At 36.6% G+C, this 27,917-nt stretch overlaps 1 protein-coding gene across 3 annotated transcripts in view; it reads right to left on the bottom strand.

The window, feature by feature from the left end:
• TOPBP1 (topoisomerase (DNA) II binding protein 1) overlaps nucleotides 1-27,917 on the bottom strand; it is a 75,310-nt gene that overhangs the window by 34,752 nt on the left and 12,641 nt on the right. For 2 of the 3 annotated variants that reach the window (XM_005675555.3, XM_005675557.3), the window contains 9 exons: nucleotides 27,609-27,805; nucleotides 25,720-25,899; nucleotides 23,068-23,234; nucleotides 20,105-20,268; nucleotides 19,707-19,957; nucleotides 9,219-9,559; nucleotides 8,424-8,596; nucleotides 3,564-3,775; nucleotides 1,560-1,846 (listed from right to left, as the gene is read on the bottom strand). In XM_005675555.3, the coding sequence (XP_005675612.2) occupies nucleotides 1,560-1,846; nucleotides 3,564-3,775; nucleotides 8,424-8,596; nucleotides 9,219-9,559; nucleotides 19,707-19,957; nucleotides 20,105-20,268; nucleotides 23,068-23,234; nucleotides 25,720-25,899; nucleotides 27,609-27,805 (1,972 nt within the window). The remainder of the gene's footprint in view (nucleotides 1-1,559; nucleotides 1,847-3,563; nucleotides 3,776-8,423; nucleotides 8,597-9,218; nucleotides 9,560-19,706; nucleotides 19,958-20,104; nucleotides 20,269-23,067; nucleotides 23,235-25,719; nucleotides 25,900-27,608; nucleotides 27,806-27,917) is intronic. The other variant, XM_013966233.2, reaches the window with a different exon arrangement.

The raw sequence follows: 27,917 nt of genomic DNA, 5'->3' as shown, positions 1-27,917 counted from the left end.
AACATATATGCCTAGTCCCACGCCACCCCAATTCCCACGTGAGCACTAGTCACTGCTGTTCAGGACCTGCGCTCATTCTCTTTCCATCTGAATAGTTTTCCATATATACAGCAGAAAGTATTTAGCCAGTGCCCAACTGATGAATGTTAACCTTGAACACACACAATGTGCACAGGTGAAGGAAGCCATGTAAGCAAAGCGCATGCACCAACACTGATACATTCTCATGAGCGAAGCATCAGTGTCCCACCAGGCACTAGAGAGCACATGAGAGAATCAGGTTTTTCTTTTTCGCCCATCTGTTATATCAATTTAAAGACCACTGAGTACACGGTGAAGCACTATTCTGTATATCACAAGAGAGAACACTGCTAAACACATGATGACTAAACAATAAAACCTTTAAACGTGTTTTACACCTTCACTGAGACTGTTTCAGAACCATCAGTTTTTCACTGTAAGGTAGAAGAATGGTCTCAACAAACAGAAATATTTCTACTATCTTGCCTATTATTATTCCATTTACTATTCAAAGAATATTACTAGCTTTGAGACCTTAGAAATCATCTAGATATGCTCTGTAATTTTACAGGTGGGGATAATGAAACACAAAGAAGTTGACTTGCCTTAAAGGGCAGTAAGAGGCAAAGCAAAGGCCTGATTCTAGATCTCACAGTTTCCAAACCAGTGCTTTCCCTCTACTTTTCACAGAATAAGTAATGTTAAAGTACAAAATGTTACTTCAGAAGAAATCTGATCAAAGATTTAGCTTGGAGAAAACTGTCCCAGGTCAATTTATGTTTATTTTCTTAAGATGAACAACTTACAAACTTTAAGTCTGCTCCAAACATACTATGAGTAAAACCACACAATAATTTTGCAAAGGTTCATGGATTAAAAAAATCACAGTTTGAACAGCTATTTGAAAGGCCAAGAACTACTAAAGGAATAGTGAAGAAAATTATCTTTGGGGAATGAAACAAAACCATCTGAGAAGGCTGAATTAAACCTTCATTTGTGAATGCATTTTTTAGACAGGGAGCCATATTCCAATGCTCAGAAGATCAAAGAAAGATGCACACTTAACTCATCTTTTTAGGACAAAGGATTGAAAGGTAAAAAGATAACATTTTCAGAAGGTGCAACGGGTGTACTCCTAGAATCAAAACCTAAGTCCAATGCGTCTATGTAATTTTACAGTTAATGAAAACTATTCATCACACAATTTCACTTGATCCTTACAGTAAATCTGTAAGTTTTCAGTGATGTTATCCTCTTTGTACAAAAGATGGAACTGATGCTCAAATATGTTAAATGATCTGTGAATCATACTGTTCACGACAGATACAGGACTTGAACCCAGATGTCCTGATTTTCCATCACCATATATATCTCTAGCTGTTACCTCAACGCTGGGTATACATAGGGACTCATGACCATGAATCTATTTGCCAACATTTCTGAAGTTACTACTACAAACTAAGTGATGGAGAACTTGGTGCTTTAACTTTATAAACTATAAAACTGTTATCTCCAGAACCATTTTCTATAAGCCTCACCTTCACATCAAAGGAAGGCTTGAAGAGTTTGTCCTTGGACAGAAACTTTGACGGCGTATCCAGGTGTAATGAGGGCTCCTTCTGAAGTGACTGTCCTGGGGCTGGGGAGACTGAAGCCTGTCCGGAGTGCTGTGACATTACCATGCGGAAAGCCCTACTCTGGAAGCGGTTCATATCTAAAGGTGTAATGGCTGTTTTCCTCTGAGTTTCCCGATGTGTTACAGGATGCTCTGGAGTATCTGGATTTAGATTCACCTCATTTGTTGTTTCAGTTTCCAAACTTTGTTCTAGAGATTTAAAATGAAAAGAAACAAATGTGAGCCACTGATGTCGTTTTCTTGTCTCTAAAGAGGCATACAAGAAGTGATGTTTTTATCTTCCTATTAGTTTTCATGTGAATTCTTAAGGATATTTCATACCACAAAGCTATATATTTACTTTCAAAGAAACAAACCAGACAATATATTAAAATATATGTTGAGTTAGACAAGCAAATCAACTGAAATAATAAATGAAATTAGATTTCCTGTTTCATCTTGTTACAACTTAAAATATTCTCAATAAACCTCATAATTTGCCCAAAATTATATTAGAAAATGCTGAGTGCCGAAGTATTGATGCTTTCAAATTGTGATGCTGGAGAAGACATTTGAGAGCCCCTTCGACTTCAGGGAGATCAAACCAGTCAATCCTAAAGGAAATCAACCCTAAATATCCATTGGAAGGACTAATGCTGAAGCTGAAGCTCCAATACTTTGGCCACCTGATGTGAAGAGCTGACTCACTGGAAAGACAGAAGGCAAAAGGAGAAGAGGGTGGCAGAGGATAAGATGGTTAGATAGCATCACTGACTCAATGGACATAAGCTTAAGCAAACTCTGGGAGACAGTGAAGGTCAGGAAGGCCTGGTGTGCTGAGTCCATAAGGTCACAAAGAGTCAGACATGACTTAGTGATTCAACAAGAAGAAGTTAATGTCATCTTGGTCAATGGCAGAGTAAAAAGATAATCCCAATTACATGTACTCAGAGTGAACAACTACAGTCAAGTTTTTGAAAAGTTCTTAATGAGATTTTAACATGACCTAAACATTACTCTGCCTCAGTTGTAAAATTCCCAGGTTGTCTAGAGAAAAGTAATAATAGCTTTGAGAGCTGTTCCCAAGGTTCCTTAAAGTGTGACCCGGGATGCCATCCTGTTATATAAGAGAGGCTACTGGGTCCTCCCATTCTGCCTCCTACCATTTTTCAACATTTATCAAAAACACTTACTAGATGGCTGCTCCATGCCAGGTCCAATCTAGACAATGAAAATATATAATTTACAAGATGCATGTACTCCTTGCCTTTTCAGAGCTTACGGCTGAGCAGGGCAACAGGAAAGTAAACTAGAATGGTAACACTGGGTTAAAAGCTACAAAGAGACATGGTGTTATGGCAAGACAAGGCCAGACTTATGAATCAAGGAAGGTTTTTCCAGGGAAAGTGATATCCAAGCTGGGAGCTAAAAGATAAGGAGGAACAAGCAAGCACAAGGTGGGCAAGAGATAACATGCAGAAGTCCAGGAACAGACTGGAATAGAATAAAATACATAGATAGGGAAAAAAAATAGGAATAGACAGCACTTTACTCACAGAAGGAACAGTAAATGGGATCCAAGCTCACATCTTTAGACTTCAAACACTGAGACCCTAGACCACTCCCATACTGTTTTGTACTTTTTAGCTTTCAGATTGTGCCTACACTTGATAGTACAATTATAAATTGAACATTTCTGCTATGAACATACTTACATTGCCCACCCCTCTCCCCAATAATGGGTGCCCAACAGTGGCTCATGTTAAAGGGAGAAATCTTAATGACCGGTCTTAAAAACAAGTTTTAGCACATTCATATACCAGAAACCATGGTGTCACAAACAGTCAGACAAGACTTAGCAACTGAACAACAATCCCAGAAACCAAACTATAAAAATATATATAAAATGACAAACAAAAATATTAACCTTCTTTAGATGAATTTTCAATCAGGAAATGGTTTTCATTTGCTCTCTTTCCCAATCTAGCAGACTCCAACAGCCAAGCTATAGTGACTGCTGGTAAATTCCACTTCTTGGCAGCTTCATATTTAGAACCACCTGGCTCTTTCAAAACAAGATGTGTACTGGCAAACATGCCTTTCTTTGCATTGGACTTGCGAACAAAGTATTCCTGAACACTGAAAGTTACGTTTAAGAAAAGCAAATGGTCATATGCATAATAGTTGGCAAAGAATAACATTTCTAATACAATGGTGTTGTCAGAGTTCTAAGTATAAGAAAATACTCACATTAGAAGTTAGTTATGTTTCTTAAATTAAGCTAATCCTCTTACTCTAGGATAAAAATGTATTGTTAAAATTCAACTTTTTAAAACTAATTATTTAAAAATAAGCAAATTAAACCAGACTTACAAGAAATAACCAGAAAGATCATCTATTTAATTGGTCATTACCCACCTACCCACCGTGTCTTTCCTCCCAGTAAAAGACATGGAACTAGGGGAGCAAAGGATGAATATGAATAACACAACTTCTAGCCCTATACCACAACTTCTCTAAGCATTTTCACGTATATCATTGGATCCTCTCAGTGTTTGTGAAATACCAATATTTTATAAGTTATCATAAAGATACAACCTGGGAAAAGATGTAAAATTAAGTGTCTTCCTCAAGATCACAGAATATTAAAGAGAACACCACCATCTGAGATACAAACAGAAATGTCTTTGTTAAGTATCCCACATTTTCCCTAGTACTTTCAAGGATTCATTTTTCACATTTAACCCACTGATCAATTAATTTGGTACTTATTTTGGTATGAGATGTTGCTCCAATTTTATTGAATTATCTTTTCCTCAATAAGCCGAAATATCACCTTTATCATATACTAAATTCCTGTTTGTATTTAGGTCTATTTCTATGCTTTCTGTCTGTTCACTTAACTTTCTGCTACTTACAGACATATTATTATCTGTGGGGTTTACAAAATATATTTAAATAACAATTTTATTTCAGAATTTTTATGAATTTCCTGCTTGCTAATATTTTCTTATGAATTTAAGAATTAGTTTGCTTATTGCCTTATTGAAAAAATTCCTTTATAGTGTTTAGTCTTCCTGTCCAAGAACAGGTACATCCTTCATACTCTTCAAGTCCTGTTTCCCTCAACCGCATTTTACAAGTTTCCGTAGCTCTTCCAAGTTTCACTTTCAACTTTTTTCTTAAATCAAAATATAGCTGACACACAACATTAGTTTAAGGTGTACGATATAGTGACTCAACATTTAAATAGATTACAAAGGATCAATACCAAATCTAATTACATCCCCGTGACTTTTAAATTTTATAAGTGGAATTTTGTACCTCTTAATCCCCTTCACTAGTTTTGCCCAGCCTCTTATTCCCTTCCCTTCTGCTGCTGCTGCTAAATTGCTTCAGTCGTGTCCAACTCTGTGCGACCCCATAGACAGCAGCCCACCAGGCTCCCCTGTCCCTGGGATTCTCCAGGCAAGAACACTGGAGTAGGTTGCCATTTCCCTCCTTCTGGTGACCACTAAACTCTATATCTATGAGTCTATTTTGGTTTCATTTTGTTCATTCGTTGCTACCTATTTTATCTTTTACTACAGATTTAGTAAAAGATCTCTGTTTTCATTAGCTCTTCTAACTAGCTGCACATATGAAGGTCAGTGACTTCTGTAGATTAGTATTTTATGTACTCAGTTTGCTGAATTTTTCTATGAGCACTGCTTTAGTCTATTGCCATATTTTCTTACTGTTCTTTTCTACAATTTGTTTTTTCCAAAAGCTTATTGTTTAGTATAAGCAAAGTACAGAACACAGCAAAAAAGGAAATACAAGATTTAGTGAATTATCATAAGATGAAAACCCTTATTTTCCCCACCCACATCAGAAGACAGACTCTTACCAGTCACTTCAGAACCTCTCCAATATGCCTCTTCTCAGTTACTACCACCTCTCCCCTCCCATGTTAATAGCAGCCACTGTTTGGATATTTATAGTTATCACTTCCTTACTTTACAATGTCATGAACCTCCGTCCATAGTTCATCAGGTACTCATCAGATATAGTCCCTTAAATCTATTTCTCACTTCCATTGTATAGTCATAGGGGATTTGATTTAGGTCATACATGAATGGTCTAGTGGTTTTTTCCACTTTCTTCAATTTCAGTCTAAATTTGACAATAAGGAGTTCATGATCTGAGCCAGTCAGCTCCAGGTCTTGTTTTTGCTGACTGTATATAGCTTCTCCATCTTTGGCTGCAAAGTATATAATCAGTCTGATTTCGGTATCGACCATCTGGTGATGTTCATGTGTAGAGTCTTCTCTTGTGTTGTTGGAAGAGGGTGTTTGCTATGACCAGTGCATTCTCTTGGCAGAACTCTATTAGCCTTTGCCCTGCTTCATTCTGTACTCCAAGGCCAAATCTGCCTGTTACTCCAGGTGTTTCCTGACTTCCTACTTTTGCATTCCAGTCCCCTGTAATGAAAATAACATCTTTTTTGGGTGTTAGTACTAGAAGGTCTTATAGGTCTTCATAGAACTGCTGAACTTCAGCTTCTTCAGTGTTACTGGTTGGGGCACAGACTTGGATTACTGTGATATTGAATGGTTTGCCTTGGAAATGAACAGAGATCATTCTGTCATTTTTGAGACTGCATCCAAGTACTGCATTTTGGACTCTTTTGTTGACTGATGGCTACGCCATTTTTTCTAAGGAATTCCTGCCCAGAGTAGTAAATATAAAGGTCCATCTAGTCAAGGCTATGGTTTTTCCAGTGGTCATGTATGGATGTGAGAGTCGGACTATAAAGGAAGCTGAGCACCAAAAAATTGATGCTTTTGAACTGTGGTGTTGGGAGAAGACTCTTGAGAGTCCCTTGGACTGCAAGGAGATCCAACCAGTCCATCCTAAAGGAGATCAGTCCTGGGTGTTCATTGGAAGGACTGATCTTGAAGCTGAAACTCCAATACTTTGGCCACCTCATGTGAAGAGCTGACTGATTTGAAAAGATCCTGATGCTGGGAAAGACTGCAGGCAGGAGGAGAAGGGGACGACAGAGGATGAGATGGTTGGATGGCATCACCGACTCAATGGATATGGGTTTGGGTGGACTCCAGGAGTTGGTGATGGACAGTGAGGCCTGGCATGCTGTGGTTCATGGGGCTGCAAAGAGTTGGACACGACTGAGCGACTGGACTTCCTTACTTTGCTTTATTTCTATCACTTCCCACCCTTAAACACTACATTTCATTTTTTATGTTTTTTGACTTCCAGGTTCCCTCTTCTTTCCATGCCCCCTTTACATTTGTTGAAGATACTAGATCATGAGGTTTCATTATTTTGATAAGATTGTTTCAAGATGGTTGTAAATTCTTCATAAGGAGGCATATGTAGTTTTCTCTTTATTATGTGAATGTTGGTTTTCAATATCTAGATTCTTCCATTTATTAGGAGTCAAAATTTTACCATTTTTTATTCACTTATTTGTTGGAATACCTCTGTAAAGGGAAACTTTGTCTTATCTATTACTATGGATACAGTCTGATACAGACTGTACCAGGAAGGCAGAATAAATACCAGATCCTTTCTCATTTACCAGCTTTCAAAAATAATGAGTTGTTTCCTAGCATCCTTCAAACATGGCCAATTAGCTTAGTTTTTTGGTGCCATTATGAAGTCATGATTGAAATATTATTTGATAATATCTGGAGCCACTGCTGCTATTGACATTTTTCCTGTCTTTGGCCAGTGGCGGTCCTTTTGACACAACCCTTCGTAGTGCAATAATATATTTGTTCTCCATTCTGACAAAAGGTTCCAGACTCACTGGTATCTTTTCTGCCCCAGACATAGAACTGATCATTTCTTTAAGCTTTAGTTTCTTTTAGTGGGAAACTGTATTTTAAGGTCACAATGTGGGTACTGGTGTTGCTTGTTACTATTGGGTTGACAATGACATCTAGGCTTATAAATGGTTTTGAATTCCCCTTTGAACCAAGAGTTATTAAAAAGTTATAAAATGTCCAGTTGATACAGTCTTCATTTTCCATTTCTACTATTCATTTCTAATTTTTTTAGAAATTAGAAATTTTCAGTGTAAATAGCATTCTTTATTTACAACATGCTTTCCCTCCGTTTCATGCCTTTCAATTTGAATTCAAATTTGTCTGATAATAAAATTGTACCCCTCTCCTTTCTTTTCATGTATCTTTGCCCATCTTTACCTTTTTCCCCAAATGTTCTAAATCACTTTGGTTTAAGTGTGGCTCTTGTTTAAAAGTATTTTAAGTGCTATTTCATGATATATTCTAAAAGAACTTTTCCTTTAATGTGAAAGTTAGTTCATTTATAATTATTTATGTAACAGTTTTCTTTTTTTTAAACAGCCACCATTAAAGTTCACTTACGGGTTGGGCTAATTTGGATTCCAGAACTTTTAAATTCATTTTCTTTCTCCCAAAGTATTCATTATTTCTGCTTAACACTGCATTGCAGAGAAACAATTAATGTATACTGAAAAAGAATATGGCACACAGAAGGAAATAACACTGAGACAAGCAGTACCTTTAAATATTCCTTTTCCTGGTAGGTAAGCATTAATGCCTGTAGTCTTAATACTTGCTAAGTACCTGTCTAACATGATTCTCTCCCTTCCACATTGAGCCACCACATCAGATACACAACATACTCCTCATAAATATTATAAGACATACAGCGAAATGCTAATTTGTATGCTTTTCAGTAAGTAAAAACAAATAATACATACACCAAGATGGCAGGTACTAAAAATACGACATACCTGGCTCCAAGGTGATTTGCTAAGAATGTCAATGAGTCTTTTTCAGCTCCTACACATTGGCTGAATGAAAGAACACAATCCTCTAAAGGAGTCATTCCTGCCATAACTGGAACTGGTGTGAAGAGAGGATTTGACTTTGGATCAATTAAAGTCTGGTAGTCTATACAAGTTACCTTTTAAAAACAAGAAAAACATCATCATCACCCTGAAATAAGCGATTAGTGGTTAACACTGGTTCAGTTACAGTGAAAAGCAATATTACTTTAATATAAATGTGTATATGCTCATTCACAATACATTTAAAATTATAATATTAAAATGTATCAGTCATTATATAGGATATTAAAATCAGTCAGATTTATCATTGAATTTCCTAAATATTGCTTTAGATTTAATTTCTTCCAATGTAGTTATCATTTTTTCCTCTTAAGTCTTGGAAAGTTGAAAAAGTCAATGGTTGAAATTATCATTGATAAGCCAACAAGATGCAATAATACAAAAGTGCATGTCATGCTTTGTTAGTAAGAAAACAGGGAAAACCTAAATATGAGAAGACCTGGAGTCACTTTCCTAGGAAAGAATGCTGCTCATGTAGCCCCTCTATTCTACCAGAATTAGGACCAAGAAGCTTGCATATTTTATTATTTATAATTTCCTTTGCTAAAAGCAAAATCCAGACAATGCCCAAACCCAAATACCAGTCTACCAAAACTAAAGTGCCAAAGATATAAACATTCTCTCTTAGCTTCAGACATCCTTCAATACTACATTTGAACTGATGCGGTCTTTTCTTACCAGCCATGTGTTTGTTACAACTTCTCCCACAGTCGCCTGTACTTCACACCCCAGCAGAGGAACCACAGCATAATCAGCAACAACTCTGCTCTGAAGGGACACAATTTTTCCAGCATTTTCTCTTATGATGGCTGCAATATTAGATTCATTTTCATTACCAAAACCCAAAACTAGGAAACTCTTTTGGCTAAATAAACCTTCTTCGGTAATTGTAGAAACATCAGGGAGGCAATGACTGATGGAAGACTGGTGTTCTTGCAGAGAAATATGAGTAGAATCATTAAGGGGCTCCACATGAGTATAGTCACTGCAGAGCCCAACTTCGGACTTGGCAACTTCAACTGGAAAAGAAAAAGAAATGTTTTCTAACAGGTAATTTACTTTATAAAGTTTATCTCCTAGTAAGGATATAAAGGTAACAGAGAACCTGAGAACTGTGACCACAATTACAAAACTAAGGCTTTATAAGTATACAATGAAGAAAGAATATGACCTACCCCATCCTCTGGGTTCCCAAGACAGCAATGAGTATTACCATCCTGGGATAAGAGCAATCATGTTAGTATTCTAGGTATTCCTAGTGTACTAGAAAATCATGAAGCTCCAGTAACTCTGCAAGGGGCTTCCCTTGTGGCTCTGCTGGTAAAGACTCTGCCTGCGATGCAGGAGACCTGAATTCAGTCCCTGGGTAGGAAGATCTGGAGGAGGGAAAGGCCACCCATTCCAGTATTCTGGCCTGGAGAATTCCATGGACAGTCCGTTGGGTCGCAAAGAGTCAAACATAACCGAGCAACTTTCAGAATTTTCCAAGCCCTGCTTCCTGGGATTCCAACAAGCCTAGAAGCTATTCAAAGATTCTTTCCTATTTACATAGAGTTAGTTGCTCAGCTGTGTCTTGACTTTTTGTGACCCCATGCACTACAGTCTGCCAGGCTTCTCTGTCCATGGGATTCTCCAGACAAGGACACTGGAGTAAGCTGCCATTTCCTTCTCGGGATTTTCCCAACCCAGGAAATTGAACCTGGGTCTCCCACATTCCAGGCAGATTCTTCACCATCAGAGCCACCAGGGACATAGGCACTGTACTTAATGCTTTTCGTGCATGTAATTAATGCTTATGATAATATAAGGCTAGTTCTATTGCTATATCTACACCCATCCTTCAAGAAGAATGTCAGGTCTAAGGAGGTTATGTAATTTCTCTAAGGTCACAGTTATTAGCTGGCAGAAATGAGACATGAACCAAAGTTTGTCTGATTCCAGGGTCCATAACATTATGTTATAGTTGTTCTAGTTGCTAAGTCGTGTCCCACTCTTTTCCAACTCCATGGACTGTAGCCAGCCAGGATCCTCTGTTCATGGGATTTCCCAGGCAAAATCACTGAAGTGGGTTGCCATTTCCTTCTCCAGGGGAATCTTCCTGACCTAGGGACTGAACCCACATCTCCTGCACAGCAGGTGGATTCTTTACTGCTGAGCCACCAGGGAAGCCATCTTCTTATTTCTATCCTCATCTCCAGTAGGCAGGACTCTCTTCACTTTAATTACTGTATATGGCTGTGTGTGTGTATGTACATATATACATATATAAATGATTCTTTACACTTTTCAACTAATGACTGTATATACACATGCATACAGTCATTAGTTGAAAAGTGAAAAGTCATGCTTATTGGAGAAAAGTATATATATAGAGAGTGTATGTGTATATATATATATATAAAGTATGTATATACACACTTTAATTTCTACTTAATACAAGTATTTAAATTGCTCTGAGACTCTGAAGAAGCTGTTCTGTCTAGAGCATTTACTGATCAGTATGTCAGGAGACTCTCTGATCCTCAGTTTCATACTCTAAGGAATAAAGGATAACAGTGTATCTATAATTTAGAGCGATGTATTCCCAATGGCTCAGCAGGTAAAGAATCTGCCTGCAATGCAAGAGATTCAGGAGACTAGGGTTTAATCCTGGGTCAGGAAGTTCCCCTGGAGGAGGAAATGGCTACTCACTCCAGTATTCTTGCCTGAAAAATGCCAGGCAAGAGGAGCCTGGAAGGCCACAGTCTAAAAGGTCACAAAGAGTCAGACATGACTGAGCACACATGAGGATGAGTAAGCCTGGGTGGAAATAAAGGTTACAGGATACCATAAAGCATTTAGAAAGTAGTTATAAAATGTATAATATAAAATGTAAAAACACATTTTTTTTGCATTAAAATTGCTCACAATCACATCTAGGAGGAAAAAAACAACTTTGTTTGATGTTTCTGTATAATCGGTGAGGTGGTAAGAAGAAAGAAGCCCAGTGGAAAGAAGAAAGAAGAAAGAAATTTTAGACTACTACAGTAAAAACTGGAGAAGGAAATGGCAACCCACTTCAGTATTCTTGCCTGGAAAATTCCACAGACAGAGGAGCCCAGTGGGCTACAATTCGTGGAGTCACAGGGTTGGCCATGACTGAACACATCAGTACATACTATAAAAACAAACTAGAAATACTATGTTCTTATAAATTATAAGTAAAACCCTGAAGTTATTAAAGGTTCAGAATAAAATAACACATTTTATAGCAGTTCATTTACCAATAGAACACTCTTTTCAAACAGATGTCATTCAGAAGCCTAACAGACACTTTTTGATAGCTTTTTCAATATGAAATAAACACTTAATTACATTCCTTCAAAGGTACTCAGGGATTCACTGAGATTTAATATCACCAAATCCTTTCAAAGTCAGTACACTACTAGCTGCTTCAGAAAAGAAGATCTGAGAAACTAATTGCCTGACTCCAACAAGCACCCTTGTTGAAGGATAGCACATAAAACTGCTTCCAGTCAATAGGTGGTCTTTTTGTACTAAAACATCCTAAAAAACTAGGATGATCTGATATGATACACTACTAAAGCATGAGCAAATGGTCTGACAAAAATCATTTTGCAGAACAACATGAACAGTGTGGATTATTGAATGTTGTTTTAAGCTTAAAAAAAAAAAGGAAAATTGAAATTCTCTAAAACTATGTCAGAAATAAATAAAAATATGGCCAGCTAGACATGCAGAACCCTCTCACCATAAAACACCTAAAAATAGAGAATGAAATATTAAAGGTATCATTATAAATGCAAAGCTGAGTTTACAAAAAAAGCAAGGTAAATTCTCAAAGGCTAAAAATGAAGTGGTAGCATGAATCCAGAGCATTAAGTAATCACTAAAGGTAATAATTACCATCTATTTTGGCAGTGACCAACATCCGTAGGATTTAAGGATGTCATGTGGAGGGACAGGAGTCAAGCCTTTTATCCCACACTAATTAGAGGTGGGGCAGAGTATACCCTTCCACTCAAAAACCCTAAAGGAAGATGCCTTCAGTAAAAATGTCCATCAAAAACCAATCAACCACCACTACGTTCACCCTGCAAAGAGATGAGAAGTACACGATTTTGGCTTTTAGCGGGTGGGGAGGGGTTTGTCAACACATCTCTCTTGGGAATCTGTCATCATAGGCTGGTCCTCAGAGTAGGTTAGGACCTGATGGTCCAAAAACATCCAGCTAATAAGTAACTTAGGGGTGTCCTAAGTTGGGAAATTCCTAGGCTCCTGGCAGGTTTAAACATAAACTTTATCTGGAGGACCAAATTCTCTTCCCAGGCTTCCTAGAACCTCAAGTCCTAACAAGAAAGAGTTTATATAATAAATATCACAAAACACATGAGGAAGCCAAGCATCATGAACAACAATCAGGAGAACTACCCCTGCTCTTCATTCAGATGTTGCAACAGGTTTAAAATGTCTCAAGAAATAAAGCAAAAAAACCCCACAAATACAGAACACCACACTACTGAAAGAACTAGGACTTCTACAAACTGAAAAAATACTGAACTTGAAAGTTTAATGGATGGGTTAAACATATTAAGCAATAGCTAAACAGAAAAATAGTGTTTTAGAAGGAAAATCTAAAGAAATTACATATAATAAATAATAAAAAAAGATGAAATTAGAAGGACAGATTAAGGACACAGAGCTAAAGGGGAGTTACAGAATATAGAGAATGAAGGAAAGCAATATTCAAAGATATAATAGATGAAAAATTTTTTTAAACTAATAAAGGAAAAAAAAACTCACTAATTCTCTGATTCAAAAAGCACAATGACTTGCAAATAAGACAAATAAATGGTAAAACTCCAGGACACAAAAAATAAAAGGTATTAAAAATAGAGAAAAATAGATGCTGCTGCTGTTTAGCCACTAAGCTGTGTCAGACTCTTTTGTGACTCCATGGACTGCAGCCTGCCAAGTTCCTCTACCCATGGAATTTTGCAGGCATAAACACTGGAGCAGGTTGCCATTTGCTACTTCAGGGGAACTTCCCAACTCAGGGATCAAACCCTCATCTTTTGTGTCTCTTGCACTGGCAGGTGGATTCTTAACCATTAGCACCACCAAACAGAGACAAAAAGATTTCCTACAAAAGAATGACAAGTAAGCTGACATCTGACTTCTTAATCAGCAGTCATGGAAACAGATGACAAAGAAAAAATATCTCCCAAGAGCTCTGACAAATTAACTGTCTAGAACTATCTTTTAAGGACAAGGGAAAATAAAGACATTAACAGAAACTGAAGAAATTTCCAAAGGATATATCTTAAGAAAAAAGAAAATTATTGCAAAGGAGAGAGATCAGATGCAATAAGGAATATGGAGCAAAGAAGTAGCTAAATATGCTGGTAAATCAAAACAATTACTGAATATAGAAAACAACAATGCCTAATTGTGGGATTAAAGGATAATGAAAATACAAGACGAAATCACATAAGCTGAATATATTAACGAGTGCATGTGTAGAAGGTATGGTTGGTAGTGATGCTGAAGATAAATGTTATAAGGTCCTTATAATATTCATAAGAAAGACAAAAATTCTAATTAATTTAAAATTTTAAGCTATGATGTACATTAGATTTTCAAGGGTAAACACTGAAAACATAAAATAGTATATATAAGCTTTGAAATCAGTAGAGGGAAAGATGCAGAATTGGGAGTGTGATCTGGGGAAGGAAAAGGCAAGCTCAACCCATCCAAAAGACAAAAATATTAAAAAAAAAATGAAAAACAAGGAAGCATGGAAAAATGGGACAAATAGCACAGAACAAGAGGGTAGAAAATAATAAAAATATATCACAAGTAACAATGTAAATCAACCAATTTTCAATTAAAAGAAAGTCATACTAAAAAAATACCTATGTGAACAGGTATAGGTGTTTTAATATCAGATAAAATAGATCTTAAGTAAAATAAAAATTAGGGCAATGAGGATCACCATGTAATAAAACTTCAAAATACACACAAAAGAATTGAATGTGACAGAATTGCATGGAAAAAGTGGCAGTCACCATTACAACAGAGGAGTTTAACATCTATTCCATGCATAGACAGAACTGACAAAACTTGATTACATCATATAAATGTATAAATTTCCAAATAATCATAGAAAACATTTTTCTGAGGCACAGAAGAACATTTACAAAAACCACTTCCTAAACATCTCACAGCAAAGATATGATAAAATTAGAAAATATTTAGGACAGAATTACTTTGGCGACCTGATGCAAAGAACAGACTCATTAGAAAAGACCCTAAAGCTTGGAAAAATTGGAGGTAAAAAGAGAAAGGTGCAGCAGAGGATGAGATGGCTAGATAGCATCACTGACGTAATGGATACATGAGTTTGCGCAAACTCCAGGAGATAGTGAATGACAGGAAAGCCTAGAGTGCGGCAGTCCATGGGCTGGCAAAGAGTCAGACACGACTCTGCGAGTGAGTAACAACAATAACAAATTACAAAAATTCTACATAAAAGATCTTTTGGGACCTCCCTGGTGGTAAAGTAGGTAAGAATCCGCCTGCCAAAGCAGGGGACATGGGTCTGATTCCTGGTCCGGGAAGAGTCCACATGCCATGGGCGACTGAAGTCCATGTGCCACAGCTACTGAGCCCATGCCACAGCTGCTAGAACCCAAGTGCTCGAGAGCCTGTGCTCCACAGGAGAAGGCACCGGAAGGAGGGGCCCACACACTGCAATGAGAAGCCTGTGCGCCGTGACTAGAGCAGCTTCTCCTCTCCAAAGCTAGAGAAAGCCTGTGTGCAGCAATGAAGACCCAGTGTGAGCAAAATACAAAAGTTTTTTAAAAACCTTTTGAAATACAACTAGTTGAGTGAGTACTTTCAGAGAAATCTATTGACATACTTAGATTAAAAGACTACCCAAAAAAAAGAAAGCAAATCGTGCAACTCAAGAAATCAGAAGGAATAAAGAATAAATTTATGAATCAAGTTAGTTTGCTAAAAAGACTAATAAAATTAGCCATTAAGCTTCCTAGTAAACAGCTTACAAAAATTGATTCAGAAAAAAACAGAACTGAACAGTCTTATATCCATTAAGTGAATTAGTACTATAAATTTTCCTACAAAGAAACACTAGGCCCAAACAGACAAATGCGTTTCAGCAAACATTCAAGGATAGGGAACCCCAATGTTACACAAACTCTTGAGATTTTTTTAAAAAAGGAAAAAAATAATCCCACAATTTACCACAAACTCTGAGATTTTTTAAAAAAGAAAGAGTAATCCCCCAATCCATTTTATCAATTAATAACAAAATCCAACAAAGATAACGGAAAAAGGAAAAGTACAGGTCAGTATCACACTGAGTAGATAAAAGCCTAAATCAAATATTGGCAAACTAAACATAGCAATGTGTAAAAAAGATGAATATATCACATCCAGAAGAATTTAAACTTGACTTGACAATATAAAATCTACTAATACAATTTATCACACCAAGAAGGAAAAAACCATATGATAATTCCAATGAGCAGAGGAAAAGTACGTAATACCCAGATCAAAGCTCTAAAGAATAAAAACAAAACTTTTATGAGAAAACGTATAAGAATGTTTCATGACTACCTTTGGTAATGATTTCTTAATTATGACACCAAAAACACAAGCAATGAGAAAAAAACAGATAAACTGGACTTCACCACAATTAAAACTTTCGTCTATCAAAGAACACAATGTGAAAATGCTACCCAAAGAAGGGGGAAAATATATACAAATCAAATAACTGATAAGAGATCAATATTCAGAATATGTAAAGAACGCCTACTACTCAAGAACAAACAAAAGGCAACCCAACTGAATAAACATTTCTCCAAAGAAGACATATAGATGGCCAATAAAAGCAGGAAATGACACACAACATCACTAATCACGGAAATGAAAATCAAAACCATCAGTGAGATATCACTTCAAATCTGTTAGGATGACTTTTACTATGAATTAAAAAAAAAGGAAATACAGTATGTTCTAAGGATGTAGAAAAACTGGAACCTTTGTGCACAGCTGGTGAAGATGTAAAGTAGTTCAGCACTGTGGAAAACAGCAAGATAGTTTCCCAAAAAGTTAAACATAGAATTACCATGACTTATCAATTCCACCTCTGAGACTACATCTAAAAGACCTGAAAGCAGGGACTTGAACAGATATATGTACACCAATGTCCACAGCACCATAATTTACAACAGCCAAAGGTAGAGACAACTCAAGTGTCCATCAACAGAAAATGGAACAGACAATTCCAACATACAATGGAGTATTATTCAGCTTTAATAAGGAATGGTATTCTGACACATGCTAAAACATGGCCTTGAGGACATAATGCTAAGTGAAATAAGCCAGACACAAAAGGTACTGTCTTCACTCCATGTATTATGAGCTACCTAGAAAAGTCAAATTCATAGAGACAGAAATATAATGGTGGTTGCCAGGAAATGGTTGAAGGAGGAATATAGAGTTACTGTTTAAGGCCTATAAAGTTTCAGTTTGGGAAGATAAAGTTCTGGCATGGATGGTAATGATGGTGGCAAAACTATGTGAATATAATTAATACCAATAAACTGTATATCAAAGGATGGTTAAAACGGTAAATTTTATGTCAGGCATCTTTTACCACAATTTTTTAAAAACTCAATACCCAAAATGTTCTTATTCAAAATGTTTTACTCTTATATACCAGTAAAATATAATTTTAAGAATTAAAATATCAAATGAACAGACACAAAACAAAAAATTAGGGATAGTTGTAACATGGCATGTCTAGTATCTTATGATTCCAGTTACACTTTACTGAAAAACAAACTGTATGCTGATATTCTATATTCATGGATAGAAAGATCTTTTCATTGTAAAGATGTCAATCCTCCTCCAAATTATAAATTCAATACAATCCCAACCAAATTCCCATACAGATTTATTCAAACTGACAAATTAATTTTAAAAATTTATATAGAAGCAAAAGTCCAAGAATAGATAAGAAACTTTTGTAAAGAAAACTGGAGGGCCAGGCTATTAAAATAAGATGGTTTATCAGTGAAGTATCTCAGTGGAACAGAATAAAAAGCCTAAACACAGATCCCCACTTAACAGACCCTTAATAAATGACAGGGGTAACAGGGCAAATTAGTTGAGAAAGGATGGCCTATTCAAAAAGGTTTGAGAATAAGTGATTATTTACACTGACAATTTGAGTGCTTCCTATCAAGTGCAAAAATCAACTCCATGTGGACTGAAGACGAAATGTGAAAAAGCAAAACTTTAAGACTTTTAAAATACAACTTTATGACATTCAGATAGGAAAACTTACATAAAATAGAAAACACAAACCACGAAATAATGGATTAAAAACCCCATTTTACAGGACACTCAAACAGGGGGGGCTCTGTATCAACCTAGAGGGGTGGGATGGGGAGGGAGATGGAAGGGAGTTTCAAAAGGGAGGGGATATATGTATACCTATGCAGCCATAGGTATACATGTCGATGTTGGACAGAAAACAGCAAAACTGTGTAAAGCGATTATTCTTCAATAAAAAAATAAATAAAAATTATACCCAAATAACATTCAAAACGATGCTCTACCTTATTAGCAATGTTATAGAATTAAAACCACAATGAGATCCCTCTCTACACCCATCAAATAAATAAGAATTTCAAGCCTTTTGAGAAACACTAAATGTTGAAAGGATGTGCAACAACAGGAACCCTTACTATTGTTCTAGTATAAAGCGGTAAACTGAAACACTCCAGAAAGCAATACGCTTCATGTAAGAAAGTGGAAGACATACTTATCTCAGGAATCAGTCATCCCACCCCAGAGAAATTCTTGCTCACGTGCACAGAGACACACACAAGAACAATTTCAGCACTACTGTTTGTTATCAGAAAACAAAACAAAAAAACCACAATAAAAATCTCCTCAGGAAGGGCAATAGATAAACTATGGCATGTTCATATACCAGTGTGATATATTCATAGCCAGTTACTAGGATGAGATGAGTATCTTGTAGGTTTAGGGTAGGGTAGCAAAAGAGTACATATCATGTGTGATTTATGTAAGTTCCAATACACACAAAACAGTGTGTATATTACTTACAGATATATATATGTTATAAACTACTACGAAAATGAGGAGGGATTCACAGGAGAATTTTGACCAAGCAGAATATCCTATAGTTTTTAAACAGATTAGTGAACGTGAACGTGAAGTCGCTCAGTCGTGTCCGACTCTTTGTGACCCCATGGACTGTAGCCTACCAGGCTCCTCTGTCCATGGGATTTTCCAGGCAATGGTACTGGAGTGGATTGCCATTTCCTTCTCCAAGGAATCTTCCCAACCCAGGGATTGAACCCAAATCTCCCACATCGTAGACAGACGCTTTACCGTCTGCAATCTCAGCCAAAAGGCCGAGAAACAGATTAGTAGTAAAGGTTATTTGTTAAATTATTCTTTGTATCTTTTTGGATATATTAAATACTTTATAATAAAAAGTATTTAAAAAGTAGAAATGCTGTTCACAACTTTTCACTGGCAATTGTGTTTAGCACATTGAGAAGACTACAACCTGAGATAGTAGTCTACAGTGCAGCATTATACTCATTAAAACTACAATTACAAACTAAGAGGCATTTGTTATAAGGTTAAAATACCTTGTAACAAATACCTTGCCAGACCAGATGAAGCACAAGCTGGAAAACAAGATTGCCAGGAGAAATACCAATAACCTCAGATATGCAGATGACACCACTCTTATGGCAGAAAGCAAAGAAGAACTAAAGAGCCTCTTGCAAAAGTGAAACAGGAAAGTGAAAAAGCTGGCTTGAAACTCAACATTCAAAAACTGGAGATCATGGCATCTGGTCCCATCACTTCATGGCCAATAGATGGGGAAACAATGGAAACAGTGAGAGACTTTATTTGTCTAGAATCTCTTAGCCTTGCCTGCTTTAAAAAAAGAAAAAGTAACACAAATAAAACTTCAAGAGAAGAAAGAGGTTAGTATCACCTAAATTCTAAAGAACCTGGCAGAAATCACATAAGTATGTATTCTGCTACCAAAATATTTAATGACTGTTAACACTGGTCATTCCTTCTTACCTACTGTTGGGTTATTAGTCTGATATTGAGAGAGTAGATCTTCATCAGCTTGCTCATGCTTTTCTTCAGGAGCAAAGTCATTCTTAGAGAAGCTGCTGTTCTTCCTTTTTAAAAGGGCTGTTTTACTTTCAGGTTGATCTGAAACTGGAATTTCCACTGGCTGGTAGTTAACACGGATGTATGGCTCTTCAGGAAGCATATAACCTTTACTAAAACACTCTAGCAACCATTTTGCTCCCACTACATGAGGCCTACAAAAACAGTACAGTTATATATTAGTTTAAACTATAAATACCATTATCCCATGTGCCATGCAGTTCCCATAACTGTCAGGATATGCAATTTTAAGAAAAATCATTACAGAGTAGAAACTGCTTTGAATTAAAAACTGACAAAACCTGTGGGCTGATTTATCCCAAAACTGCTTCAATTCATCATCATCATCTCCCACAATAACATGAGTTACATCTTCATTGAGCTGATTAAAACGAACTCCACCTCCACTGTTAATAAGTCTTCTCAGTTTATCTAGCTTTCTGCCATTAAAACCACAAAGATAGATCTGCAATGAAAAAAAATTGGCTTTAGATTAACACATTTAAAATGGCCTATTTCTGTCAGTAGAAATCTATTTATTGAAAGTGTATGTCTAAACCCATTATGTGTAAATAAGGCAACCTTTATATTTACATTTTAAATACATTAAAAAGTATATTCTGAAACTTTGATTTCTAAAGAATTCTTAAATTTTATCACTTCTTCACAATCCCATAACATTATTACCCATTACTGATAAGTACTGAGGCTTTAAATAAAATAGAAACCAGAATAATTCAAATATCTTCTGAATATTAGTGCACAGCAATTTCTAAAACGTAGGTAGCTTCTTAAACTAGTCTTACTACTTGTAAATTTCGAAGTAATTACAGAAATAAACTGGAGTTAAACATGTGAATTCAGAAAATCTAGGTTTAAATTTTGGGTCAGCTGCCAGTGATTAACCACACGACCACTTCAACATACTAGGCTTTTTTTTTTTTGCTGGTGTGGGGCTCCACTGCTGCATGAGGGCTTTCTTTAGTTGTGGCAGGTGGATGCTACTCTCTAGTGAGGATGTGCAGGTTTCTCAACGCAGTGGCTTCTCTTTTTGTAGGGAATAGGCTCTATGGTGTGCAGGCTCAGCAGCTGCGACACATATGCTTAGCTGCCTGACGGCATGGGAATCCTCAGGGTGCAAGCGTGCTCAGTTTGTGTCCAAATCTGTCCGACCCTATGGACTGTATGTAGTCTGCCAGGCTCGCTCCTCTGTCTATGGGATTTTACTGGCAAGACTACTGGAGTGGGTTGCCATTTCCTACTCCAGGCGATCTTCCCAACCCAGGGATCAAACCCTAGTCTCCTGCACTGCAGGTGAATTTTTCCCTGCTGAGCCACTGAAGAATCTTTCCAGACCAGGGATGAAACCTGTGTTCTCTTCATTGGGAGGTGGATTCTTTATGATTGGACTACCAAGCAAGTCCAACTTAGACTATTTAAACCGATTTTATTCCTTATATACTGAAATAGTTTTCATAGTTGATTAAACAAAAAAAATTAGGTCAAAGAGCTAAGCACAATGCTATGGGGATGAAACATATTCAGTAACTTATTTTTAACTATCAATATGTGCACATGTGAGATGTGAGAGTTGGACTATAAAGAAAGCTGAGCACCGAAGAATTGTTGCTTTTGAACTGTGGTATTGGAGAAGAATCTTGAGAGTCCTCTGGACTGCAAGGAGATCCAACCAGTCCATCCTAAAGGAAATCAGTCCTGAATATTCATTGGAAGGACTATGTTGAGCTGAAACTCCAATACTTTGGCCACCTAATGCAAAGAACTCACTGGAAAAGACTATGATACTGGGAAAGACTGAAAGCAGGAGAAGGGGATGGCAGAGGATGAGATGGTTGGATGGCATCACCGACTCAATGGACATGAGTTTGGGTAAACTCCGGAGTTCATAATGGACAAGGAGGCCTGGTGTGCTGCAGTCCATGGGGACACAAAGAGTCAGACATGACTGAGCAATTGAACTGAACTGAAACCAATTTAATCAATATTACTATATTGAATCTTCTTCATCTCTATTTTACCAAATGGATCTTTTAAAAAAGTCTTAATCTATTCCAAACTGCATTTATACCCCAAACTAAATAACCTCTATCACTAGATTACATTTTAACAAAAATGAGGAATCATACACTTCCTGTAAGATAATTAAGTCACATCCAGAATTAGTACAGTTTCGATAAAAGATTACACACCACCTCATATTCTGTTAATAAACTGTTAAGTTTTAAAAGTATAGAAAGGAAAGTAATTTGCCCATTTTCCTGAATAAAAGAAGAAAGTTAAGTCTTCGCTACTCTTTGAGAATTAGTGCATAGCCTATTCATGCTACAAGCAAGAAATAAACTAAGTATTTAGTTCTAAAAGATACATATGACGTTCCCATCAAGGCATTTATCAGACAGTTATTCAGACATAAAAAATTAAATAGCCCAAGAGATATTAAACAAAGTGGCGTACCTAATCTTTAGAAATACAGGCTTTGAAGTAGATGGCTAGTTACTTACTGCCTGTGAGATTCTGGACAAGAACTTTAATCCTCTGAGTTTCAACCTCAGTAATATACACTTTAGAGTTATTTGTGGGATTTAAATGGGATTATATATGACAGACTAACATGTATATGAAATAATTAGCACAGTGTCTCACTTACTATAATCAATAAATGACAGTTATAAATAAAAACCCATTAAGTGGGTCAGAAACTAAATGCTCTCAAAATACAGTAGATGGTCCAGTGGTTAAGAATCCATATTGCTAAGGCAGGGAACAGGGATTTGATCCCTGGTCTAAAAGATCCACATGCCACAGAGTAACTATTTATCCCAAACACTGAGCCCATGTGCTACAACTACTGAAGCCTGTGCTCCTAGAGCCCAGGCTCTGTAATGAGAAGGCACTACAATGAAGCACAGCCCCTGCTTGAAGCAATCAGAGAACGCCTGAGCACAGCAATGAAGATCAGTGCAGCCAAAAAAACCCCCACAGTAAATGGGACGAGTAAGGTAGTTAGGAGGGTTCAAAGATTTGAAAAATGATATGAAGTTTAATGGATGACATATAAATGTACATCCCAGGCAAAGAGACCCTAATAGCTAAAAGACAAACATGGCCTAATGAGTGCATTTGCTTAGCTTGAGTGGTGGACTTCTATAGGGAAGGAGCAAGCCCAACTCTGCAGGGTCTTCAGAGTGAAGCTACAAGTACCAACGTGTATTATCATTTAGTGCATTACATAATAAAGACATACCCGACAACCATCTAATAAATCTTCAGGTGCCTGAAATGCACTGACATCCAAATTTTCCAGATTTTCAACTGTAGGTTCCAGTTTGCTATTAACTGAATTACATATTGATTCATTTATGCAGCTTGCATTGATGTTGGAAATATGGCTGACATCTGAAAGAGTACGACCTACATATTAAAAACAAAGATACATAAATTTATGGAAATGAAATAACTAATTACATATTTTCCTAAAGGTGAACTTTTCTTATACCAGAAGAGTCATGAACAATTTCTAAAAGTAAAATTTAAACGGTTTTACTGAAATCTTGGGGGCCAAGTATGAAAAGGAAAAATGAACCTAATTAAGGTTCATTTTAATGAAAATATACTTAATGTATTCTCTTAATAGTGACTAGCTTCCAATGAAAATCTGAAGTTGCTGACTTCAAGGTCCAGGAAGGTTATATTTGAAAACAAATTGGTAACATTTGTTATATTGCCAACCACAAGTATACATGGTACTTCCAAAACAGAAATGGTTTTTAAATTTTATATGAATATAGATGATCAATAATAACTATCAGTTCAGTTCAGTCACTCAGTCGTGTCCAACTCTTTAGACCCCATGAATCGCAGCATGCCAGGCCTCCCTGCCCATCTGGAGTTCACTCAGACTCACATCCATCGAGTCAGTGATGCCATCCAGTAATCTCATCCTCTGTCGTCCCCTTCTCCTCCTGCCCCCAATCCCTCCCAGCATCAGAGTCTTTTCCAATGAGTCAACTCTTCACATGAGGTGGCCAAAGTACTGGAGTTTCAGCTTTAGTATCATTCCTTCCAAAGAAATCCCAGGGCTGATCTCCTTCAGAATGGACTGGTTAGATCTCCTTGCAATCCAAGGGACTCTCAAGAGTCTTCTCCAACACCACAGTTCAAAAGCATCAATTCTTTGGCGCTCAGCTTTCTTCACAGTCCAACTCTCACATCCATACATGACCACAGGAAAAACCATAGCCTTGACTAGACGGACCTTTGTTGGCAAAGTAACGTCTCTGCTCTTGAATATGCTGTCTAGGTTGGTCACAACTTTTCTTCCAAGGAGTGAGCGTCTTTTAATTTCATGGCTGCAATCACCATCTGCAGTGATTTTGGAGCCCCCAAAAATAAAGTCTGACACTGTTTTCACTGTTTCCTCATCTATTTGCCATGAAGTGATGGGACAAGATGCCATGATCTTCGTTTTCTGAATGTTGAGCTTTAAGCCAACTTTTTCACTCTCCACTTTCACTTTGATTATGAGGCTTTTTAGTTCCTCTTCACTTTCTGCCATAAAGGTGGTGTCATCTGCATATCTGAGGTTATTGACATTTCTCCCGGCAATCTTGATTTCAGCTTGTGCTTCTTCCAGCCCAGCGTTTCTCATGATGTACTCTGCATAGAAGTTAAATAAGCACGGTGACAATATGCAGTCTTGACGTACTCCTTTTCCTATTTGGAATCAGACTGTTGTTCCATGTCCAGTTCTAACTCTTGCTTCCTGACCTGCATATAGGTTTCTCAAGAGGCAGGTCAGCTGGTCTGGTATTCCCATCTCATTCAGAATTTTCCAGTTTATTGTGATCCACACAGTCAAAGGCTGTGGCATAGTCAATAAAGCAGAAATAGATGTTTTTCTGGAACTCTCTTGCTTTTTCCATGATCCGGCAGATGTTGGCAATTTGATCTCTGGTTCCTCTGCCTTTTCTAAAACCAGCTTGAACATCTTCAAGCTCACGGTTCACATACTGCTGAAGCCTGGCTTGGAGAATTTTGAGCATTACTTTACTAGCGTGTAAGATGAGTGCAATTGTGTGGTAGTTTGAACATTCTTTGGCATTTCCTTTCTTTGGGACTGGAATGAAAACTGACCTTTTCCAGTCCTGTGGCCACTGCTGAGTTTCCCAAAATTGCTGGCATATTGAGTGCAGCACTTTCACAGCATCATCTTTTAGGATTTGAAACAGCTCAACTGGAATTCCATCACCTCCACTAGCTTTGTTCGTAGTGATGCCTTCTAAGGCCCATTTGACTTCACATTCCAGAATGTCTGGCTCTAGGTGTGTGATCACACCATCGTGATTATCTTGGTCGTGAAGGTCTTTTTTGTACAGTTCTTCTGTGTATTCTTGCCACCTCTTCTTAATATCTTCTGCTTCTGTTAGGTCCATACCATTCTGTCCTTTATTGAGCCCATCTTTGCATAAAATGTTCCCTTGGTATCTCCAGTTTTCTTGAAGAGATCTCTAGTCTTTCCCATTCTGTTTTTTCCTCTATTTCTTTGCACTGTTTGCTGAGGAAGGCTTTCTTAATAGCAAACTAATAAAGAAATGGGACTAATATCCACATGCCAGTCAAGTTTTAAAAACTTTATTTATATTCTTAATTTCTTTAACCATCTTGTGCATAATATAAGGATATGAAAGAAAGCAGGTATTCATTAGAAAAAGAAATAGCAGAAGTTCTGGACTAATTTTTTTCTAATATAATTTGGTTATTTTATTATACAATTATACCTGAAAACAAAGCAAGAAAAAATAGAATTCCCTACTGTATCTCATTGATCCTATTAACAAATCAATCCTTACACAGAAAACTGTCTTAAAAATGACCACTTAATCCCAAAGAAACTTACTATCAATTGTGTTGATCTGGCCAGTAGGAGTTGAAGTATCAGGCATACTCTTTGCTTCTGATCTAGGCTCTGCCTTGTATATGGATTCATCCTGACAAAAACCTTTCTCAACACTGTCAAAAAACCATTGCATGGTCACACAGTGTACATTCCATCTCTTGGCACATTCATATTTTTGACCTATTATGTCAATTAAAAAAAGAGAGAAATGCAAGCCATTAAAATCTGTATTTGCAGAAATATTTATATGAAAGCTTATGAAAAAATTCACCTGAAACAAAATTAAAATTACCAGCAATTACTCTGAAACAGTATGCTATACAGTGTATTAAAAGGCAATATATTAGGTTATTATGCAATTATATTTTCTGTGTGTTGTGTTAAATACACATGCTATGTGAGGGGGTTTATCTTTTACAAAACTGCAGGACAGAAGCCATTAGTGGGATAACTGAAATAAAATTTCTGAATATAGCTTCCATTACTTAAGTTCTTTAAACCAGTTTCTTAATCTGTAACATGTGGATAACTCACAGAATTTAGTGGTTTCACACTTTTCACTTTTAAACTAATTACTGTGTGTGTATATATACATATATATATATTTATGTGTATATATATTTTAATTCCTACTTAACACAAGTATTTAAATTGCTCTGACACTCTGAAGAAGCCATTCTATCTACAGCATTTACTGCTCAAGAAACTCTGACCCTCAGTTTCATACTATAAGGAATAGGGTTAAGAGATAACAGTATATTTATAATTTATATATGAGGATGAATAAGCTTAGATGGAAACAAAGGTGACATGATACAATAAAATATTTTGGAAAGTAGTTTCAAAATACATATTTCTAATATAAAATCTAAAAACAATTTTTTTGGCAATTACATTTGTTCACAATCACACCTAGAAAGAAAAAAAACAACTCTGATGTCTACATAAAAACTCTATGTGTAGGTAAAAAGAGACAAGAAAAACGTTAATACAACTCTGTTCTCATCAATTTTTATATATTTTCAGAGAACTGGTAAAAATATTCTCCAGAATAGTTATAATGGTATAGAATGCCACAATTAATTGCAATTTTAAGGAACTCTTTTTCCTGGTAATATATTTTTCTTTTAGTAGTTTCATGCGCTTAAGGGGAATCTTCAAGTTAAAACTTGCAGTCTACTCAGTAAGGATAATTCATTCAACTAAAAATGAAGCCAAGCCTTTAAAATTTATTATTAGAGGGCTTCCCAGATGGCTCATGGTAAAGAATATACCTGCCAATGCAGGAGACACAGGTTCAATCCCTAGTCCAGGAAAATCCCACATGCTGTGAAGCAACTAAACCCGTGAACCACAACTATTGAGCCTGTGCTCTAGAGCCTGGGAACTGCAACTACTAAAGCCCACATACCCTCGAGCCCGTGCCAGTTAACTAGAGAAGCCACTCCAACTAGAGAGCAGCCCTTACTTGCTGCAACTAGAGAAAAGCCTGTGCATCAACAAAGACCCAGTAGAGCCAAAAATAAACAAATAAATAATTTTTTTTAAACTGACATTAGATTAAAAAAAAATCAGCTTTTGTGTTAAATTCATCCAAATCTCTCATCTTTTAAATATTGGGTGGCTGTGTGGGGACTTTAAAAAAAAAACCAAAGACCAGATAATAAATTTAGATAAAACACCACTGGAAATTCTTAATTTTTAAATATTTATTCAATGACCTGGATCAGTCATGTAATTTTTCTACAGATTATAAACAAAACTATCTTTGCAAGAAAAAAGAAATGTGCATGTTTATGAAATATCAGAAGTAAAAAATATTCCAGAATGATCTCAAAATGTTAAAGAGTAGAAAATATTGCATTCATCTATTTGGGAAACAGTTTTACCTTTTGGTTCTTGCACAATGAGGTGTGTACACTCATTCATTTTCAACTGTCCCATGTACTGTCCTCCATGCTTTACTGTGAGCTGCTGAACTGACTTCCTGTCTAAGGTACATAAGCCAGTCACACAGATTATGCAACCAAGAAAAATAGGACACTTGAAGTCTTCCATGTTTATATCGGTATATCTAGCTATTTTCCTGGGGAAAATGAACCAAAAAAAAAAAAACACCAAAACACCCATAAATTAAGATATCAAAATACCAGGTAGTTTAAACTTTATCAGAATGACAAACAACAGAAATAACACTA

Source organism: Capra hircus, chromosome 1 (genome assembly GCF_001704415.2).
Source record: "Capra hircus breed San Clemente chromosome 1, ASM170441v1, whole genome shotgun sequence".
Taxonomy (NCBI): Eukaryota; Metazoa; Chordata; class Mammalia; order Artiodactyla; family Bovidae; genus Capra; species Capra hircus.
The sequence above is the reverse complement of the archived record's forward strand: the minus strand, read 5'-3'. Positions and strand labels throughout refer to the sequence as shown.